The sequence below is a fragment of the Takifugu flavidus genome, chromosome 21, assembly GCF_003711565.1.
Source record: "Takifugu flavidus isolate HTHZ2018 chromosome 21, ASM371156v2, whole genome shotgun sequence".
Taxonomy (NCBI): domain Eukaryota; kingdom Metazoa; phylum Chordata; class Actinopteri; order Tetraodontiformes; family Tetraodontidae; genus Takifugu; species Takifugu flavidus.
In genome coordinates this window covers 2,199,829-2,219,038 of record NC_079540.1, presented here as the reverse complement: position 1 = coordinate 2,219,038, position 19,210 = coordinate 2,199,829, and the positions used below count along the sequence as shown (strand labels likewise).

Genomic DNA, 19,210 nt, shown 5'->3' with positions numbered 1-19,210 from the left:
ACACGGGTCATTAATACTCATCTTATCCTGACAAGCTGTGAAAGAGCTGCTTTTGTCTGCATCCCATTCAGCAGGAAACACTAAAACTAATACGGCATATAAAGAGCGCACTAGCCCATTATTATTTTATTATTAATTCATGAGCGCCACTCATAACTTTTAGAGCGGTTCGTATTTCCAGAAAACATTTCTTTACTTTTAATTCCACGGCACACTGGGTGTCTTTTTTTTTTAAATGCCGTCTGGATGATATGGAGAGAGGAGCAGAGTGAATAAACCAACCGAACATAAATTCTGCGGCTGTCAGGGCGCAGATACCTCTAACCACAGGTTTAAGAGGACCTGCCTCCCTCGGTGCGTGTGTGTTGTGAATGGGTACTAAAAAAGTGGTATTTGAGGTCCACAGGGGACATTATCTGTTTAAGCAATCAACATTCTGATGTTAAGCTTCTCTCTGTCTCGCTCCCACCCCTGCACGTCTCTCTCTCTCTCTCTCTGTCCCTCCTCACTGCTCCGTCTCTCCCAATCTGTCAGCTCTATGTGGTGGAGATGTTAGGGGTCCCTGGGGAACCATCCTTAGTCCCGGCTATCCAGACAGCTACCCTTCATCTCTCAACTGTACCTGGACTGTTGAAGTCAGCCACGGGAAAGGCAAGACACACACACACACACATGTTCTCACTGCTTAATGGAGAGCGACGTGTGAGACGCTAACAAGTAGCTGACACTATTTTAGCACTCTAACAGAAAAGCTTCACATCAGAGTCCCAATGGTTTCCAGAGTTCACAGCATTTATATGTGTAAATGGTGTGTTTTTAGTGGAAACAGTACCTTTGCAGCAGCCTTTGACTTGTGTTTTAACTGGTGTGTGTGTGTGTGTGTGTGTGTGTGTGTGTGTGTGTGTGTGTGTGTGCGCGTGTGTGTGTGCGCGTGTGTGTGTGTGTGCGCGTGTGTGTGTGCGCGTGTGTGTGTGTGTGCGCGTGTGTGTGTGTGTGAGCAGGAGTCCAATTTCAGTTCAATTCCTTTCACCTGGAGGACCAACATGACTATCTCTTAGTTACTGAGAATGGGAGTTTCCTGCAACCACTGGCCCGCCTCACAGGCAACGAGTTGCCTGGCAACATCAACGCGGGTCTCTATGGCAACTTCAAAGCCCAGCTCAGATTCATCTCTGATTTTTCGATTTCATACGACGGCTTCAACATAACTTTTTCTGGTAAATTTATCCGCTTTAGTACTTCTATGTTTTTATTCTCCAAGAAGGTTGTTTTTGCCTGTACAAGCGGTGAATTGTTCACGTAGACTTTAACAGACAAAGAGTGCATCATAGAATCAGAGCAGGCTTTGTTTTTATCTGTAGCTAAGAGAAAGAACACGTTTCCAATTTTAACAGTAATTTCAATGTATTTAAATTGCAATAGAGCAGCTTAAACCTAAAGCTGTGTTAGCCGGGATTTTCGTGTTTTAGGGTGCTTCCTGTTCCTTTCACACTCAGTCGACAGCACCAGACCACAGTCTCAAAGCTCTGGCAGCTCAGTACCAGTGTAACCTCGTGTCGCTGGAGATTTTGACAAGAGCTGTTACAGGGAAGAAACTTCCACCAGTAACTTGGACTGGAAAGTTTAAGCTCCCTTACAGGGACGCTTTCAAGTTTTTAAGGTTTCCCAAAATGCTGAATAAGAATGAGGATCCTCACCCTGAAGGATACCCATAAAAACTCATCACGTGCACACGCTCCACTCCACCCTAAAAGGCTGCATTAATTCTGCCAGCCTCAGCGGTGATTGTACCAATGTAAACAGGTCCGGCCCATTGTTGTGCTCTGGAACCCTCAACCTCATTCAAAATGAATCAAAGGGTCAAGGGCCCCGACCAAGGCCGCGCCTGCCCCCTCGTAAATCTTCCTCTGCCCCTACAGCGCTCCTGCATTGATTCCAAATAAAGGAGCACTTGACTCTGAGTCTGCACAGGATGTTTTACTGCTGCTGCAGATTCATAAACTGATAGTTTGAATGTAGTGCACGCAAGGCGTCACCTGAGATGTGATTTGCCAATGTCATCATGCCCAACAGGCTGTCACCCTGCAGCACACTTTGATATACACGTCGTAAGGCTCAGCCGGCTGACAGTAAATCTCCGGCTGCATCATGCTAAACACCAGCACCGGCATGCAGATGACAGCATTGCACACCTGAGCCACAAGGGGCATTATTTTCTGGCTCAAATTCAACACAGATAAATATAATACTGCATATACAGAAGATTTTGTGATGGGTTACTGATAATTTGTTGATTTAGTTATAAGTAGAGGAGCTGTTTCACACGGCTCAGGAGAGTAACACACACCAACACTTCACTCAGATAACAAAGAGCAGATATGAGTGCAGTTGTCGTCGTAGTTTTGATCTGTATTCATGTCACCGTCGCTTAACGGGCTTTATTTTTCTTCTGCAGAGTATACTCTGGAGCCATGTGAGGACCCCGGGATGCCCCGGTTCGGCCGCAGAAACGGATACAGCTTCGGCATCGGGGACACTTTGACATTTTCCTGCAACTTGGGATATCGTCTAGAGGGGGCGCCAGAGCTGATCTGTCTGGGAGGAGGGCGGCGGATGTGGAGCGCTCCTTTACCAAGATGCGTTGGTACGTTCATCTTTGTGCTTGTTTAAGGGGGAAAAGTAGGAACAATCAACATCGCTTTCTATCAAATGAATGAATTCAGGTGAATACTGACAATGTTTGCTGGATTTCCTGCACTGAATACTGTCTATGTTAAGCCATGTGTGCATTTTGGATGAAACACACAAGCTAGTAGTTCAGGTACTGCTGTGGAAATTTAAAAAGGAAGCACATACGCACAAAAACACACACATGTCGCAAATAATCCCAACTGACTCTGAAAATATGTGCTTAAAAGCAACACGATGTATAGGTGTGTTTCTGCTCTTTATTTGACAAAAACCTCAGATTTAAGATGTGACACCAGAAAAAGCCTCCCTGGATACCGTCGTAGGGAAATGCAGATTGCAGGACATACATATAGACTCCTACACCGCTCACATGTGTGTTCTTTGTGAGCAAGAAAAATGTAAAATGGGATTTGACCGAGATGCAATAACTACACATTTTTGCATCCTTTCAAATGTTTTTTTTCCCTTTTCTGCAGCACAGTGAAACACACACCCACTCAGACATTAACATGCAGGCCTGGGAAGACAGCAGATAAACTGTTCAGGACTGAACGTTCAAATATGTGCAAGAAAGTCGTTCTTTCACAGCAATCTTCCTTGTATGGGTGAAATATTTAGCTCTTTGTGTCACACACTGCCACATAATGTGGCAAAGACAACAGGATGGTGTTTTTAGAACCTTTAGTGTATTAAGAAATGGGTTTTAAATTGTGGGGGGTTATTTCTCTCTTACTCACATGTTTTAAATATGTTTTAAAATACCAAATGTTCTCAACATTATTTTTTTCTGGAGGGTTAAAAAAAAAGAACCTGCAGGAAAGAAACCTCAAACTAAGCATAAGGTTGAGTCCAGTATGGGGAGGGAAACAGCAGCACTGTAGCCCTGAGATGGCGAGAAGACTGTATGGTAAAGATGGAGGGGCGGAGAGGTAATTTTCTAAATGGAAACTCTAGTGGGGTGATTTATTCACAATATGACAGCTGTAATACTACTATTACATCAGTACAGACACAGAAGGAGAAAGAAGGAGATATTTAAAGGGCATATAGGAGGTGTGGTCACTGAAGGAGTGTGAGCAGAGCAGAGAGCAGCTATCATGAGAGAAATTTGTGGTTTCAATATTCCTTCCTTCAGGTTTTTTTCAGCCTCACACAATGTTTTTGTGCTCATTTATTTATGAGGAGGAAAAGATCTCTATCTGTATTCTAAAGTTCTTTCAAACTGTGGCCAAAAATGAAATGAATTCATGTAATAATTTATTTTCTGTTCCACCAGCGGAGTGTGGCTCCTCAGTTATGAATAATGAGGGGATCCTCCTCTCCCCAAACTACCCAATGAACTACGACAACAACCACGAGTGCATTTACAGCATTCAGGTACCAACTAAAGACACCCCAGATCCTGAAAGGGCTTTAAAATGTATTTCTACATATTCTGAGGTCATCTTGTGAGCTTTTTTTGAGACATATATTCTTATACTTACCCTAGGTGCAAGCTGGGAAAGGCATTAATATCTCTGCCAGAACCTTTCATCTCGCTCAAGGCGATATACTCAAGGTTAGCACACACACACACACACACACACACATACACACACACACACATTCCTGTGACCTAACACAAAGACAGGGACACAACATCCGCTGTGGCGGATGCTGAAATGAGGCAATCCGCCTCTGTTTGATTTCAGATTTGTGTTCATATTTTGCACATTTTGTCAGATTAAGAGTGTGTGTGTGTGTGTGCGTGTGTGTGTTTGTTGATTGGGAAGAAGGACACCAGTCTAGATTTAACCGGGTCATTTAAGTCCCGACACCGCCGCCTCATTACCTGTAAATTCATCAGTTGCTGAACTGACATCTGATTGTGAGCACGTTTGAGCAACTGTTGTCACCCTGAAGCCACTCTGAGGGCTGAGCGGATCATCACCTGTGTCTGCCAGGGCTCCACCTGTGGCCGCCACCGATCTGTGGTTGTTTTAAGGCAGCAATTTGCCGTCATAGTTACTTTTTTTAATGAGTAAACTGCTGTTGTTTCAGATTTATGACGGTAAAGACAACACGGCGCACGTTCTCGGAGCGTTCACGGGATCCTCCATGTTGGGACTGACCCTGATCTCCACTTCCAACCATCTCTGGCTGGAATTTTACAGCGACCCGGAAAACACCGGGGAAGGGTTTAAACTGGTCTATTCGAGTAAGCTGCCACCCTGTGAAACACTTTTCTGCACGTCCTTGTGATAAACTTCATCAGCGCTGTCAAACGCTGGGCTTTAATGATGAACAGAAGCTTATTCCCAAATTCATCACAATGGCGTATTTTGTTGTGCACGTCAACCATGCTGGCAGCAAAGCTAACACTGGACGGTCAAACCGGATCCCAGGACGATGGCGAGCACATTCAGCTTTTTAAATATTCAAAGATTAGCTTTGCTAATCGCCATCTTTAAGGCTTTAGACATGCACCAACAGCAGTTTGCCAAGAGATAACTCAAATCCAGGCTCACCTCTTCTCCCAGGTAATACCGTATATCAAATCCTGGTTGAAGTCTCAAACGGATAAGCTATTTATACATCTCTGTTCATATCCTGCTCCACCAAATACACCTGCATATGAATAAACAGAATATTTTGAACATTACTATGGAACTAAGCCGAGGCTGACTATTTAAAAAACAAATAAATTGGATAAGGTGTAAACATCCCCCTGTATCGCTTGCGATATTGGATAAAATGCCTTATGTGTTTTTTATGTTATTAAATGAAGATAAGAGCTCAACATGATGCACGATCTGAGCAAAACTCATAAACAGAGCACCAGATATTAAGAGAATGTTCCTCTGCATATAAACAAAGCTAATTCTCTTTTCTGCTGTAATATGTTGGTTTTTTTTCCTTTTTCCTTTGCCTGCTTTTCTTCTGTTTAGGCTTTGAGTTGTCTCACTGTGAGGACCCCGGCGTGCCTCAGTTTGGCCTGAAGGTTAATGACCAAGGCCATTTCGCCGGGAGCAGCATCACATACAGATGCGAACCTGGATACACTCTGCACGGGGCGTCGACGCTGAAGTGCATGACAGGCGAAAGGAGAGCCTGGGATAACCCTCTCCCATCTTGCATCGGTACGTGCTTCACTATATGAGGCTGTTTGCACTTTTCTGATGGGCTGCAGATGCACAAAATGACAGACAGACGCGCTTGTGGGTTGAGGGGTGACTAAAGCTCATAAATCCAGCCAGGGAAGGTTCGGTTTTGCTCTTGCTTTCACTGGAACGGCTGCATTTTGCTGCTGTTTTCACCCAAATCCATCAAAGGTATTTGGTATAAATCTAACGCGGCGCTTTTGCAGTCTCGACACAACACATTCAGCAAGTAGATATCAACATAATTAGACCCTTCATCTCTTCCGGGTGTGTTTTTCACTTCCAAAAAGAAGCTGGAATATCTAATTTAGGCGGAACTCAGATGGTGCCCATACATCTTTTAAGTAGCGGGAGTCATTACAGCGCCGAGGCCGGGTATACAAACACGGCGTGTCTGGCCTCAGTGTGCAGCACAGATTCGCTCAATAATATGAAAAGAAACCAAATGGGAGGCAAAATTTCCTAGGAGGAGCTCATCTGGTCACAGGCACAAGTTCCAGATGGTAAAAGCTTTCCCCGCCTGGTGTCAATTGATCCAATCAGTCTATTGTGTTGCCACGGTGACGGCTGCAGGGATGAACACAGGGCATTTTGTCTACTGTCCACTAAGAACTGTGCTCACAGTGTTGCTGGGGACGTCTCTAGCCTCGCTCTCCTCCATAATCGCAGGCCATGCAATGAAACTGTAGGTGAAACGTCCTCGTTTCATTGGACACCTCGGGCTTTGTTTTGATCTCCGGTGAGCTGCTTTGGGATTTACGTAGATAATGGATCCTGCACAAACCTCTGCTAGAGTTTGATTTAATCTGTTATTCAACCATGCCGGGCCACTCATCCTTTTATGCTGTGACTGTTTCGCTATCACAGCGACTCCAGCTTAACCGGAGAGATTGCTTTTACCTCGGAAGGTCGTCGTTAATGGCAGATTCTGAAAACACTTATTACATGTTTGTGCAAAAAGGAGCGTGTGCACCCTTTGTTGCTGCTGTTTCAATCACATGCCCATAAGAATACACTGGAACGACGCCTGTCATGGTTATGGGACCGATAAAAGTCGTTATTCCATAGCAGCGGCTCTGAGCTCAGTGAAACCTTAGTATTACAGTACTCAAATTACTGTAACACAAGGAGGATACTTCATCATTTTCTGATTTGGAATTCAGCTTCAGTCTCATCATCAATAATTAAAGGTTCATAAAGCTGCTGGCTGATATTCTTTGACTTTATATTTTAGCAGTGACATAGCATGACCCCAGCTAACCTCCAGCCTTAATATTATATCGGCTCTTATTATTACAGTTTCTCCCCCTTTGCTTCCACACTTTCTTCTCTCTCTGTACTGTTTTCCCTCTAGTTTCTCCCCAACTCTTAATATTGCTCCCATTACTTTAGATAATGTATTCCAGTGATGAAGGACGGGCAGCCCGAGGGCGGAGAGACATGGTGAAGCAGGGGAAGCAATGAGGGGATAAAGATTGTGAAAATATATACACTAACTGAGAGGGAAATTATCTTCAGCTCCATAAAGTAGGGTGGGGGGGTCAGGGATGGATGCAGCGTCAGCGTGTTTTTCAGTTCTGTCATCATAAGCAAATATTTTATCATGTTTTATTATTATTATTATTATTATTATTATTATTATATTATTATTATTATTATTATTATTATTAGTGGTAGCAGTAGCAGTATTAAATCCCTGCATGTTACCTAATGATTTCAGTAATCTGAGCACTCTTATAAACTGGTCTTTATACTTTACTAGTCATCCACGCAGGACTCGTTCGGAACTTTGACAATGTTGAATTTTTGGTTTCATTTTTTGTGCCTGTAGCGGAGTGCGGTGGTCGCTTTAAGGGTGAATCTTCAGGCAGGATCCTTTCTCCTGGCTACCCGTTTCCCTACGACAATAACCTGCGCTGCACCTGGACCATTGAAGTGGACTCGGGAAACATCGTGAGGTAATGTCAACCAGCACGACACTGGAAACCGGTGTCGCCTTTGTAACGCCACGGTAAACCCGTGACCATAGAATTCATTTTCCCCGCCCCTCCTGTCCAATCATGCAGCCTTCAGTTCTTGTCCTTTGACACGGAGGCCAGTCACGATATGCTCAAAGTCTGGGACGGACCGCCAGAGAACGAGATGTCCCTGGCTGAGCTCAGCGGGTCTCTGCTACCCGAGGGGATCCACTCCACCCTGAACACCGTCACCGTCCAGTTTGAGACTGATTTCTACATCAGCAAGTCTGGCTTCGCCATACAGTTCTCTAGTACGTGTCTTCCAGATCTCTGGATCTCTTATTCCTCTATTTGGTCTTAATCAGAGTAAAAGCATCAATATCAACATTTCCCATAATAGAGCGTATAAGCTATTCTCTGAGTTATGACTTTAATAGCCACAGATATCCAGCGGGGCAGAGATAATTCTAATCACCCCCTCCCTCGTCTCCTTCTCTCTTTTTCCAGGCTCGGTGGCCACAGCCTGCAGGGACCCTGGGGTCCCGATGAATGGCAGTCGTAGCGGTGATGGCCGTGAGCCGGGGGATTCGGTGTCCTTTCAGTGTGACCCTGGATACGAGCTCCAAGGGGATGACAAAATCACGTGTATACAAGTGGATAACAGATACTACTGGCAGCCCAGCCCTCCTGTCTGCATAGGTGAGGAATCCACATATTTATGTGGACATATTACAGATGTACCGCACACAAAAGGACTTTATGGCCCTCACTCAAGGACGCCTCCTTGATAGACTTTTAAGAATGATGTGTGGAAAAAACATTGAGTCATCACAAGTGATCCATTTCACGGCTTCGTACTTCCTCATTCTGATGCGCGTGGGCCCAAAATTTATGGCATTTTAAAACATTCTCCAGATAACTGAATATTTTTACTCCCTTTGTAGCACCATGTGGAGGAAATTTGACCGGCTCCAGTGGATTTATCCTGTCTCCCAACTACCCGCATCCCTACCCTCATTCCAAGGACTGTGACTGGCTCATTGCTGTTAACTCTGACTACGTCCTGTCCCTGGCCTTCATCGGGTAACCTGCCTCACATCTCACACCTCTTGGGGGTTTTTTTTAGCTGCCATAGATAGTTTTTTTCTTTTTCAGCTCTGCGGCTTCAAAATTGATCGCGCATTCGTAGCTTTTACGCTTTGAGAATGATTTTTTTTTAAAGCGCTCAGGTTTGACGCCAGTTTTGAGATCGATCCGCTTGTGTTGAATTTAAATGACATCCTCAACACTTGTTTTCAGTCTTGACTCAAATTCCCTTTTTTCCTTGTACCCACTTCCCTTTTTTCAAATCTAACTCTAGCTTCAACATTGAGCCAAACTATGACTTCCTCTACATCTATGACGGTCCAGACAGCAACAGCCCCCTCATCGGGAGCTTCCAGGACAGCAAGCTTCCCGAGCGCATCGAGAGCAGTTCAAACACTCTTCACTTAGCATTCCGCAGCGATGGCTCAGTCTCTTACACCGGCTTTCACCTGGAATATAAAGGTAAGCTATTACTCTGTGCCTATAGCGTAACTTTGGCCTTTATGAATGCTCTTTAAATCACTGATGAAAGGGTAATAAAGGGAGAACAGTTTCACATTTGTTTGAAGATATTTATAGCTGGGAGAATTCACAGCACAGCTGTATTTTACCATTACAAAAGTAAACATAAATTGTTGAATTAGCATCGGGACCTTTACAAACTTAGTAGCCTGGAATACCTGGAATGAAAAATCAAAATATTTTTAATACACATGCGTCAAATAAAAGGAATGAGCATTGTCACTGCAGAGACCCTGCAGGATTTGTGTTGAAATATTCTATCGGAAGGTGACTTTGATGCACGTCGGCTTTGGTATGAAACAAGAATCGGGCTCTTTGTCAACTTTTAACTTGGCATCTGCATGGTCAAGAGGAAGAGCGCAGGAAGGTTAAGTTAGCCGCTAATCTTTAGCCAAGGATGCAAATCAGGAATGCAAAACAAAACTCAAAGGGCGAGAGATTATGTTCTGTTCGACTTGCATCTTTAACAAAAACTGCTGAATTAAATTAAACCCTAAAAGCACAAAAGACAGCCACCTTCATGGAATTATGGATCACGTTCCTATTCATCTGACATATAATCCACATGTTTTAGCATCTCTTTCTTTCAATCACTGGTGACTTTGTGTGTGTCCAGCCAAGCTGAGGGAATCGTGCTTCGATCCTGGTGTAGTTCTGAATGGAACCAGGCTCGGGTCTGATTACAAGCTCGGTTCTACCGTTACCTTCTACTGTGAGGCTGGATATGTTCTACAGGTAAGGATGGATGGATGGATGGGTGGGTGGATGGATGGGTGGATGGATGGGTGGGTGGATGGGTGGGTGGGTGGATGGATGGATGGATGGATGGATGGGTGGGTGGGTGGGTGGGTGGGTGGATGGATGGGTGGGTGGGTGGGGGTGGATGGATGGATGAAACAATTTCATTTTCCTTTTCAGGGCTATTCCACTCTCACCTGCACCATGGGGGATGATGGCAGACCTGGGTGGAACAGGGCCCTGCCCAGTTGCCAAGGTCAGATAAAAACAAAAACAATTAAACCCCCCCCCTTCCCGAAAATGGAAAAGTGTGCAGATAATCACCAGAGCACGAGGTCTGGTTAATCTAATGTTTGATTCATCTCTGCAGCTCCTTGTGGAAGTCGTTCAACAGGATCAGAAGGGACCGTTTTATCTCCCAATTTCCCAAGAAACTATACCTCTGGACAGATGTGCATCTATTCTATATCTGTGCCCAGAGAGTTCGGTAGGTTTGAAAACACAGACACACACACATATACACACACTCTGATTTATTGGGTATTCTGTCTCTGAAAAGCTGTTTCTTACACCCTTGACTCATCTAGTCATGTTTTGAATATTATTGCTTTAATTACAGGTGAATAATTTTAATAATTCCATGTGTGTATGTTATTAATATTATTAAACACTTTCTTCCTGCTGCCATCATTTGTCACCAGCAGTCCAAGGATATAGCTATCTATAAATTTCTGTATTCTTAAAAAGGCGTAGTATATACTTTAGTATTCCACGAGTGAAAGACTCGTTTGTCATCCAATTTATTCAGCTCACAGTGTTTCTAATTAGTCTGATCTTAAATGAGGTTACGTAGCCCAAAGCAACATCTTCCTTCGACTTAAACAGCACATCTTAAAGAAGTGAAGGTTGTAAAGGCTTTAATTGAGGAATTTTCTGGGGTCTGGAGACGTTAGAACAAATATAAGCCACCTTTTCTTTCTTCTTTGGTATTTTGTATTAGGGAGACCTAATGTGGTCACAGCTGACTGAAGGCAGTTAATAGTTTGAACACTATATGTGTCACTGTCAGCTTTACACTGCACATATGTGACACACATTACACAAACTTTATGACCGTGGATCAGTTTTGCTCAGCGTAAATGTCAGCTCTTCATTATTCTAATGAAATTCAGTGCTTATATTACACTTACTTCCTCAATACTATATTGCAATAGTATTATATTTAATTCATCAGGTTTTAACACAGCCCCGGCGGCTTTAAAATGCAGAACTTAACTTATTAATATTGGTATTAGCCAGGCGTGCACAGTAAACACATTTCACCATAAGTTATGCTCATCTTCAGTGTGGAACATTTGAATAATTTTCATGTTATCAGCACAAAAATGCCCAAAGGGCTCCACAATGATGCCTTGGAGGATAGAAAGAGACCCAAGTGTAAACTGACTGCAGGCGTGTCTGGACTCCAACTGGACCGACGTTCCCAGAGATTTAATGCGTTCGACCCAACTGAGCACATTGTGTTCCTCGCTGGATCCATCCAGGTGAAACACTTGTGTATCAGCACGGGGCTAGAAAGCCGGTACTGACGCTCACGCCTGCTAATGAGCTTTCCTTGGTCCTCGCACTGGTGGCCTTGCTTTAATTGACCAGCAGGTATGTTCCACAGTGCCCAGAGGTTAATATTTTAGCTTGTTGATTCTCAGGGACCTTCACCCAGGGCTTACCATTAACTGGGCTTAGTAATTGACTCAAGGGCTGTTCAGCTGTGTACTTAACCCAAAGCAGCCTGTTAGAAGCTGGCCATATCTCCGACCCACCAGCTTAAACAGTCCCCGGATAATTCTATTAGGTAAGACATGCTGTGAAGGATAGGATCAGAAGCTCAGAATGGAGAGTGGACCAGTCCCACCTGAGGGGGCGACTGTGGACTTAAGAGTGGATATGATGTCCATTGATGGAATAAATAACTGCTAGTCCTGAGGCTACTGGTACCCACTGTCACAGTGTATCAGCATTACAGCTTCATGAGCATCAGTTCTGTGGCCCTTTGGACTCAGAGGATCCCGTATTTGCCTGCAATCTGCAGTTTTAATCCATAATTTGTTTTTGTTCCAAATCTGACATCCTGAGAAAGTATTTGTATGCTGAACAGCTGAAGGTGTGTAATGACGAATTGAAATGTCCGACCACACAAACAATCCCTTCATCTCGGTGGAGATGCGGATGGGGGAGATTGTTCAGATGAACAATAAAACGTGTCTGTAACTCCAAAACGATTCCATTTGCTTGATCCGAACTATAATGCAGCCCGCAAACACAAGCAGCACAGTGTTTGTGATCTGGTGCCTAGAATCTGCAGTTCCAGATCCAGTTTCCACTGCGGAGCCCAGTTAGTCATCTGCAGCGTGCCAGTATTTAAAAAAGAAGCGATTATTCTAATTTCCTTTAAATCTGTGAGCAATGTGAGCAGCAGGGTTTTACACACACGTGCACACACACACACACCACACACACACACACACACACACACACACACACACACACACACACACACACATTCTTCATGGCTGTTAAAGAGCTGCTACGTGATGGTTGTTTTGGGTTTGTTTTTCCAGTTCCAGTTGAACATCAATTGACGCAGTGTTTTATTAATTCTCTGTGATGTTTGTCATTAGTTCGACATAAAACAAGAATCCCCATAAAAGCGCACAGGGGTATCCTCTGTGAGTCACGGCAATTTGCAGAATTGGATCATTGGATCATGCTTTCAAAGAACTCCACAGAGAGAAACAACCTTGTGCAGTGAGAACGGTGACCTTCTTTTAGCCAAATATTCTTGGCAGCATTCCTCTATAATCCTTTACACCTCTGGGGCCAGAGGAACAGTGAGTGTAAGGTGAAGACATGCAGCTTTGTGTGTGTGTGTGTGTGTCTGTGTGTGTGTGTTCTTGCTACATAGTGAGAACCAAAATCCACATTCTACAATTGAAGTGAGGACATTTAGGCTGCAAAAGACTGTTTAAGGGTTCAGACATGGTTCTAAGGTGAGGTTTAGGGATTAGTTGGGATGGTTAGGGTTAGGAACTGGGTACCGCATTATGCCTATGAATGTCTTCACAGAGATAGAATTACAAGGGTGTGTGTGTGTGGGGGGGGGTATTTAACTAATTGAATGATGAATAATATAACTTTGTTTGGTTTATACAATTGCAGCATGGACATTTATGTCTTTAGGCAGCCTGTGTTTGATTCGGAGGCCTGATGATTAGCCAAGACAGCAGGAATGGGATTACGTTCAACAAATGTAAGATCCAGGGTTTCCTGGGGGGCTGAGAGCTCCCAGCACAGCCACACTGTAAAATTCATGGCTTAGCAGCAGAAACTCCAGCTATGATATTGGCACCGTGGGATTAAATCCTGCCCCATGCAGCAGGGGTTTTTCACCTTCCATCATTGTGAATCAGAGCACAAACATGGAGTTGTGGGACATTCGTGTGACGGGTTCATACTCCAGTCTGTTTGTGATGCAGTGGAGGGAACTGGCAGGAAGGCTGGAATAGTGAGATGATGAGGCACGGGGCATGGATGGGGGATGTCACCTGGTCTGATGGCCGCATGATGAAGATGAGGTGTTTTTCTTTTGCTCTTAATTAGGTGGTTTCGAATCGAGGGTGACTCTGCGGCTTGATAAAATTCAAATAAGGTGTCGCGGGTCAATTCTATCATTTAGAGGTCAGACACGGACAGCGGTGCGGAATAAAAATGCAGTGTGATTCAATTACCTTGTCCACTCTATGTTTTCCTCTTTCGTCCCTGCAGTCCTCTTTGGTCAGTTTGTGCTGTTCCACACCTCTTTGAACGATGTGGTGGAAATCTACGACGGGCCCACTCAACAGAACACGCTGCTGTCGTCTCTGTCTGGCTCCCACTCTGGTGAGGATTCCGTAGTGTGAGACCTATACAGAGGAGTTTAAACCCCTTTTCTTTTGTTGCTTTATTATCTAAGGCGTCTTCTCCCTCTTTAGGAGAGTCTCTTCCTCTGAGTACCGGAAACCAGATCACAATAAAATTCACCACGGTTGGACCAGAAAACGCAAAAGGGTTTCATTTTGTTTACCAAGGTCAGTTATTCACTGTTTACTACTTTAGATTTGTCACACAATACTATTTATTTATTTATTTTAAAGCCCCAATTTTCTACTATTAAGTTGATTTTAAGGTCACCTAAGGCTTCAGAGAGTGTGTGAACAGCTAGGGTCAGAGGTCAGAGGTTAGGGGTTGGGGGAACTGGAAATGCACCCTTTTTTTGAGCCGAAGGTTGTGCTGAGATACCGTTTTGAAGTCCTCAATAACCTTTCTAATCATATTCAAATGAAGGGCCGTCCTAAATGTTCTTTCCATTCCATGCAGCTGTCCCACGGACCAGCTCCACGCAGTGCAGCTCCATCCCTGAGCCGCGCTTTGGGAAGCGCCTTGGCAACGACTTTGCGGTGGGCTCCTTGGTTCAGTTTGAGTGTAACCCTGGATATGTCCTGCACGGTTCCACCGCCATACGGTGTGAGAGCGTACCAGACAATCTGGCTCAGTGGAACGACACCTTGCCGACCTGCTTAGGTATCGGACACAGTGAAGTGTTGCATGTCAAGATGTCTCGCCACACCGTACAAGGCAACACAGATAATTCACTCAGGACTCCCATGTTTAATCTCCCACTATTCAGATGAAAAGATGACCGACCTTTTATCTCCAACTTCAGGTGTTGGTTTAACCTGCAATAATCTCTCCCCTCTGCTGTCACGCAGTTCCCTGTGGGGGGGCATTGACCTCTCGTCGCGGGACCATCCTCTCGCCCGGGTATCCTGAGCCCTACGACAACAACCAGAACTGCGTTTGGAAGGTTTCTGTGCCAGAGGGGGCTGGAATACAGGTAGTGCCTGTCAGACGCTGATTCCTGGCTGACCTATGTATCATTGGCTTAAAAGCTGAGCAGGCAGGATGTCAAAGAAGATAAGATATTATTAGATGGTTGAATGGATGAATGGTTTGTGAAAGAGGGACAACTCAGAGATAACCAGATAGCATCTCGACGTGAGAGATAATGCCAGAGCGAAGGCTAAACTGCTGTCACGGACAAATGCAAAGGCAACGGTGCTTTCCCAGCTAAGTGCAGCGCTGACACACTTTGGCCTCAAGCGCAGAAATTCACTGAATATACAGAGAATATTTCACGTTCTTAATTTGGGTGTCGAATTAACTGGATAGATGACTTAACCTTTTGATTAAAGAGCTTTTAAAACCTGTCTCTTCAGATCCAAGTTGTGAGTTTTGCCACCGAGCACAACTGGGACTCTTTGGATTTTTACGACGGTGCCGACAACCACGCGCCAAGGCTCGGCAGCTACTCCGGTAAACACCATTTTCAGTGTTTTCTAGTTTGATGCATGAGAGTTTAAAGGGGCCACACAACTCAGTGAATGGATAAAACTAATGGGGACACACTTGAAAAAGAAATGACGTGCAATTCTTTCTGGTTTGCAGTAATCAAGGCAGGTTAAAATGCTGGGGAGCTCCTGATTATGGTATCATTTGCATCTCTTTTCTCTTCAGTGAATGGCCGGTGGTGGTTTGTACATTTCCAGTGGAAAAGAAAAGAGAGCAATTGTTGTGATTGCCACAGCTATTCACAAAAATACCACAACTGTTTGAGTATTTGAAATTTCCAACCCCCAAGGTCAGAATAACATGCTTCCCCCACAGCAACGGTAGCGGCAACAGGAGCGGCAGCTTCCACAGATATTTTATCGGTCTTAGGTAATTAGCAAAGTTGTCAGTTATTACTTATTACTTGTTAGAAAGTAATATCAATATACTGTGGGTGGCCCATTCCTAGTTAACAGGAGGACAGGCAGGCTAGCATAAATCCTAGCATTTATGGCTTATAACAAATTAATCCATGGCCGCAGCTTTGAAATGTTTTAGTGTTTTCAGGAATTCTTCTGAAAATACATTCAATTAGTTGGATTAAAGGATGTCTGGTCACCCTACACAGGAGCAAATGTTGCTATTATTCCCTTCCTTATTATTCCGTCTTCCCGCTCCCTCACCTGAACGTCTCCACGCCCTCCTTCTTCGCTTGTGTGGTTGACATAAGCACGCTGTGCCACTTTAAAAGTTGTTCTGTGCCAATTACCCTGCTTTGAGCTTTACAATTATATTACATTCTAATTATTGAAGGAAAATTACTCAAATTACTCAAGGAGTTGTTTCACTAAACTAAGCGATTTAACAACTGCACATAACAACTAGTGCGTTGGTGCGATGCTACAGGAAGACGCCAGTCCTTCGTTTGGGAAAATATTGCTAATATTCTTTCAACGTGTTTCACATTATGCTAAACTGTCAGTGGTTAAATGATTATGATAGCGTTGCGTTTCGGAATAAAGAGCCACTGATGACAAAGTCTTATATTGATTAATTACATATGCTAATTTACACGGTCACAGATCCCAGTACAAGGGTTAAATCCATGCAGTTTACAATCTATCACCATTCAAGAGTCGTTATTTTTTTTTTGTCTTTGTTTTGGAAAATGAATTGAGATCTTCTCTGAGAAAGCGCCCAGCAGGGGAGATGCCGACTGCTGAAAAATGATTGCAATTAATTCCTCTCGCAGCGGGCGACCGGTAATATCTATTGGTCTAATTCACTGTTCATTTGGAGCAATGTCTCTGTAATTTTGCTGTGGTTTGCCTACAGACCTGCTTCTAAGTAGGGGGAAGCTTAATTCAACACCAGGCTTATTTACAGCTCACAGTGGGGGGAGGAAACAAGCCCTGCAAGAACCGTGGTTCATTCCAGATTATTCTTTACTTCATTTAAACGTAATGAAGGTATTTTAACTGAAAGAGAGAAGCACGATATGCTAGCTGGCCCCTGACAGAAGGGCACCGTTGCCTGTGCTCTGCCTTAAAAGTGTTGTGTTGTTGACTCCGGATTTCTCCTTTGCCACCCTAAGTAGGTCAATCCAACAGTTAAAAGTTGTTTCAAATAAAACAGCTGTCTCATATAAAAGTAATTCCCCGCGCCCTCCTCCGAGAACTCTTCAGAGCACAGGAAAAAATGAAAATGTAGGTTTGGGAGACCTCTGCTGTGTTCTTTGCTGTCAGATTACAAAGATGATTTGCTTTTAAGGCTCTGCTGAAGAATGAAAAAGATGTGATTGTGGTCCTCTGATGCTCTTTTTCTGTCCCTGCTTTCAGGCACAACCATCCCACCTCTGCTGAATAGCACATCTAACAACCTCTATCTGAGCTTCAGCTCTGATATCAGCGTCTCAGCTGCTGGTTTTCACCTGGAATACACAGGTGACAAATCTGCGCCCAGTGCATCGTGACATCCTTTCGACACGTAACAGCCCCTAACCCGCTGTCTTATTACAGCTATCGGTCTGGAGTCGTGTCCAGAGCCTCAAACTCCAAACTACGGAATCCGACAGGGCGACAGATTCATGGTGGGAGACGTGGTGCAGTTTGCGTGCGAGCAGGGATATTCTCTCCAGGTAAAAGCGCCATTTTCTGCAGATATCAAGCCAGACGCACAGATGCAGAGCGACGACGGCCACGAGTCACACAACACACACCGCAGGTTCATGTTGGCTTCGGGCTACGCCTTTAAATGATTTAAGACGGATCTGCATGTCTGATCGGATGCGATTCAATATTTCCACAAACCACGCCTCATTATTTATTTACTTGGCGAGCTGGAGTGGTTTTCTAAACACACTAAACATACCGCTCTTTTGGGTTTTGTACAACTCCTAAATAATGTATTGCGCCGCTGTGATCAATCCAATCGCGATGCAGCTCACTGAGGGGTACTGAGGGTAGTTTTTTTCCTTTCCTCCCCATGCTTCACCTACAGCACAGCGCTGGTTCCGGTTGAGTAGATACCCATTTTTTCCGTATTCAGAGATCAATTCATCGCATTTTCTTTTTGCGTCGACAGGGCAACGCTCACATCACCTGCATGCCTGGACCAGTGAGAAGGTGGAACTACCCCGTCCCACTATGTCTGGGTAGGTGTGCCCCTAAAGTACTCCATTGGAATTACACAAAATAAGTGTGTGTTATTTGCCCACAGCAGATTTTTCTTGCCAGCCGCAGCAGTGAATCACTGTTTAGCCTCTTTGTCTCTCTCTCCCTGTGAATGTGTGCAGCCCAGTGTGGCGGTTCTATGACAGACGTGAGTGGAGTGATTCTAAGCCCCGGTTACCCTGGCAACTACCCAAGTGGATTAGACTGCACGTGGACAGTAACCTTACCCATTGGTTTTGGTAAGAAACTCCTCAAAAATAAAACTCCTGCCTCCTGTTACTTTCTGTGCTGACTGCCTGGGTTTGACCACAGGAATCCACATCCAGTTTCTGAACTTCTCCACCGAAGCCATCCACGATTATCTAGAGATCCGCAGTGGAACGCTGGAGACGGGCTCCGTCATCGACCGATACAGCGGTCCGTCCATCCCCAAGCCGCTGTTCAGCACCACGCACCAGACCAGCTTCTTTTTCCACAGTGACTATTCCCAGAACAAACCAGGCTTTCACATCACATATCAAGGTAGCTGTTTCCCCTGACAGCCTAACAAGTCAGGAAAAGATCATTCCAGCACTCTGAATGTTATCAGTGTGGACCAACTACAAAATGGACCTTTGGGCCTGTAGGCATGACCACAAACCAGCTTTGTTTTTTTTGGGCTAAACCTTCATCTCAATTAAACTTCACTCATCAAGAGTTTATTGGGTCTGACACATGGAGGGTTTTGATCAGCCGTCTGTCATGGAAAATGTGGGAGATGGCCTCATTTGTTACAGCTAATGTGCTAATTACAGTCTGATGAATAATACCTTTTATCTGCTGACGGGAGCACTGCCACAGCGTTAGAAAACAGCCCTTTCATTGTTACCGACGTGTATCTTTCTCCGTCTCATGCCTCTCGTCAGCCGTGCCGAGCGTCTACTTTTGAAAATTTGGCTGTGAAAATTATCCGCCAGTATAGTGCTTAAATGGCAGCCTG

The 19,210-nt window shown here is 44.4% G+C and overlaps 1 protein-coding gene across 1 annotated transcript in view; it reads left to right on the top strand.

The window, feature by feature from the left end:
- Window positions 1–19,210, top strand: part of csmd3b (CUB and Sushi multiple domains 3b) — a 212,716-nt gene that overhangs the window by 161,064 nt on the left and 32,442 nt on the right. Inside the window, exons 20-43 of the mRNA XM_057020312.1 lie at window positions 1,002–1,217; window positions 2,456–2,644; window positions 3,968–4,068; window positions 4,181–4,249; window positions 4,732–4,888; window positions 5,619–5,810; window positions 7,663–7,789; window positions 7,898–8,100; window positions 8,297–8,488; window positions 8,734–8,872; window positions 9,150–9,337; window positions 10,014–10,132; window positions 10,316–10,391; window positions 10,506–10,622; window positions 13,958–14,071; window positions 14,164–14,259; window positions 14,549–14,752; window positions 14,941–15,065; window positions 15,448–15,544; window positions 17,398–17,502; window positions 17,578–17,696; window positions 18,143–18,212; window positions 18,354–18,470; window positions 18,544–18,753. Of these exons, the coding sequence (XP_056876292.1) occupies window positions 1,002–1,217; window positions 2,456–2,644; window positions 3,968–4,068; window positions 4,181–4,249; window positions 4,732–4,888; window positions 5,619–5,810; window positions 7,663–7,789; window positions 7,898–8,100; window positions 8,297–8,488; window positions 8,734–8,872; window positions 9,150–9,337; window positions 10,014–10,132; window positions 10,316–10,391; window positions 10,506–10,622; window positions 13,958–14,071; window positions 14,164–14,259; window positions 14,549–14,752; window positions 14,941–15,065; window positions 15,448–15,544; window positions 17,398–17,502; window positions 17,578–17,696; window positions 18,143–18,212; window positions 18,354–18,470; window positions 18,544–18,753 (3,342 nt within the window). The remainder of the gene's footprint in view (window positions 1–1,001; window positions 1,218–2,455; window positions 2,645–3,967; window positions 4,069–4,180; window positions 4,250–4,731; window positions 4,889–5,618; window positions 5,811–7,662; window positions 7,790–7,897; window positions 8,101–8,296; window positions 8,489–8,733; window positions 8,873–9,149; window positions 9,338–10,013; window positions 10,133–10,315; window positions 10,392–10,505; window positions 10,623–13,957; window positions 14,072–14,163; window positions 14,260–14,548; window positions 14,753–14,940; window positions 15,066–15,447; window positions 15,545–17,397; window positions 17,503–17,577; window positions 17,697–18,142; window positions 18,213–18,353; window positions 18,471–18,543; window positions 18,754–19,210) is intronic.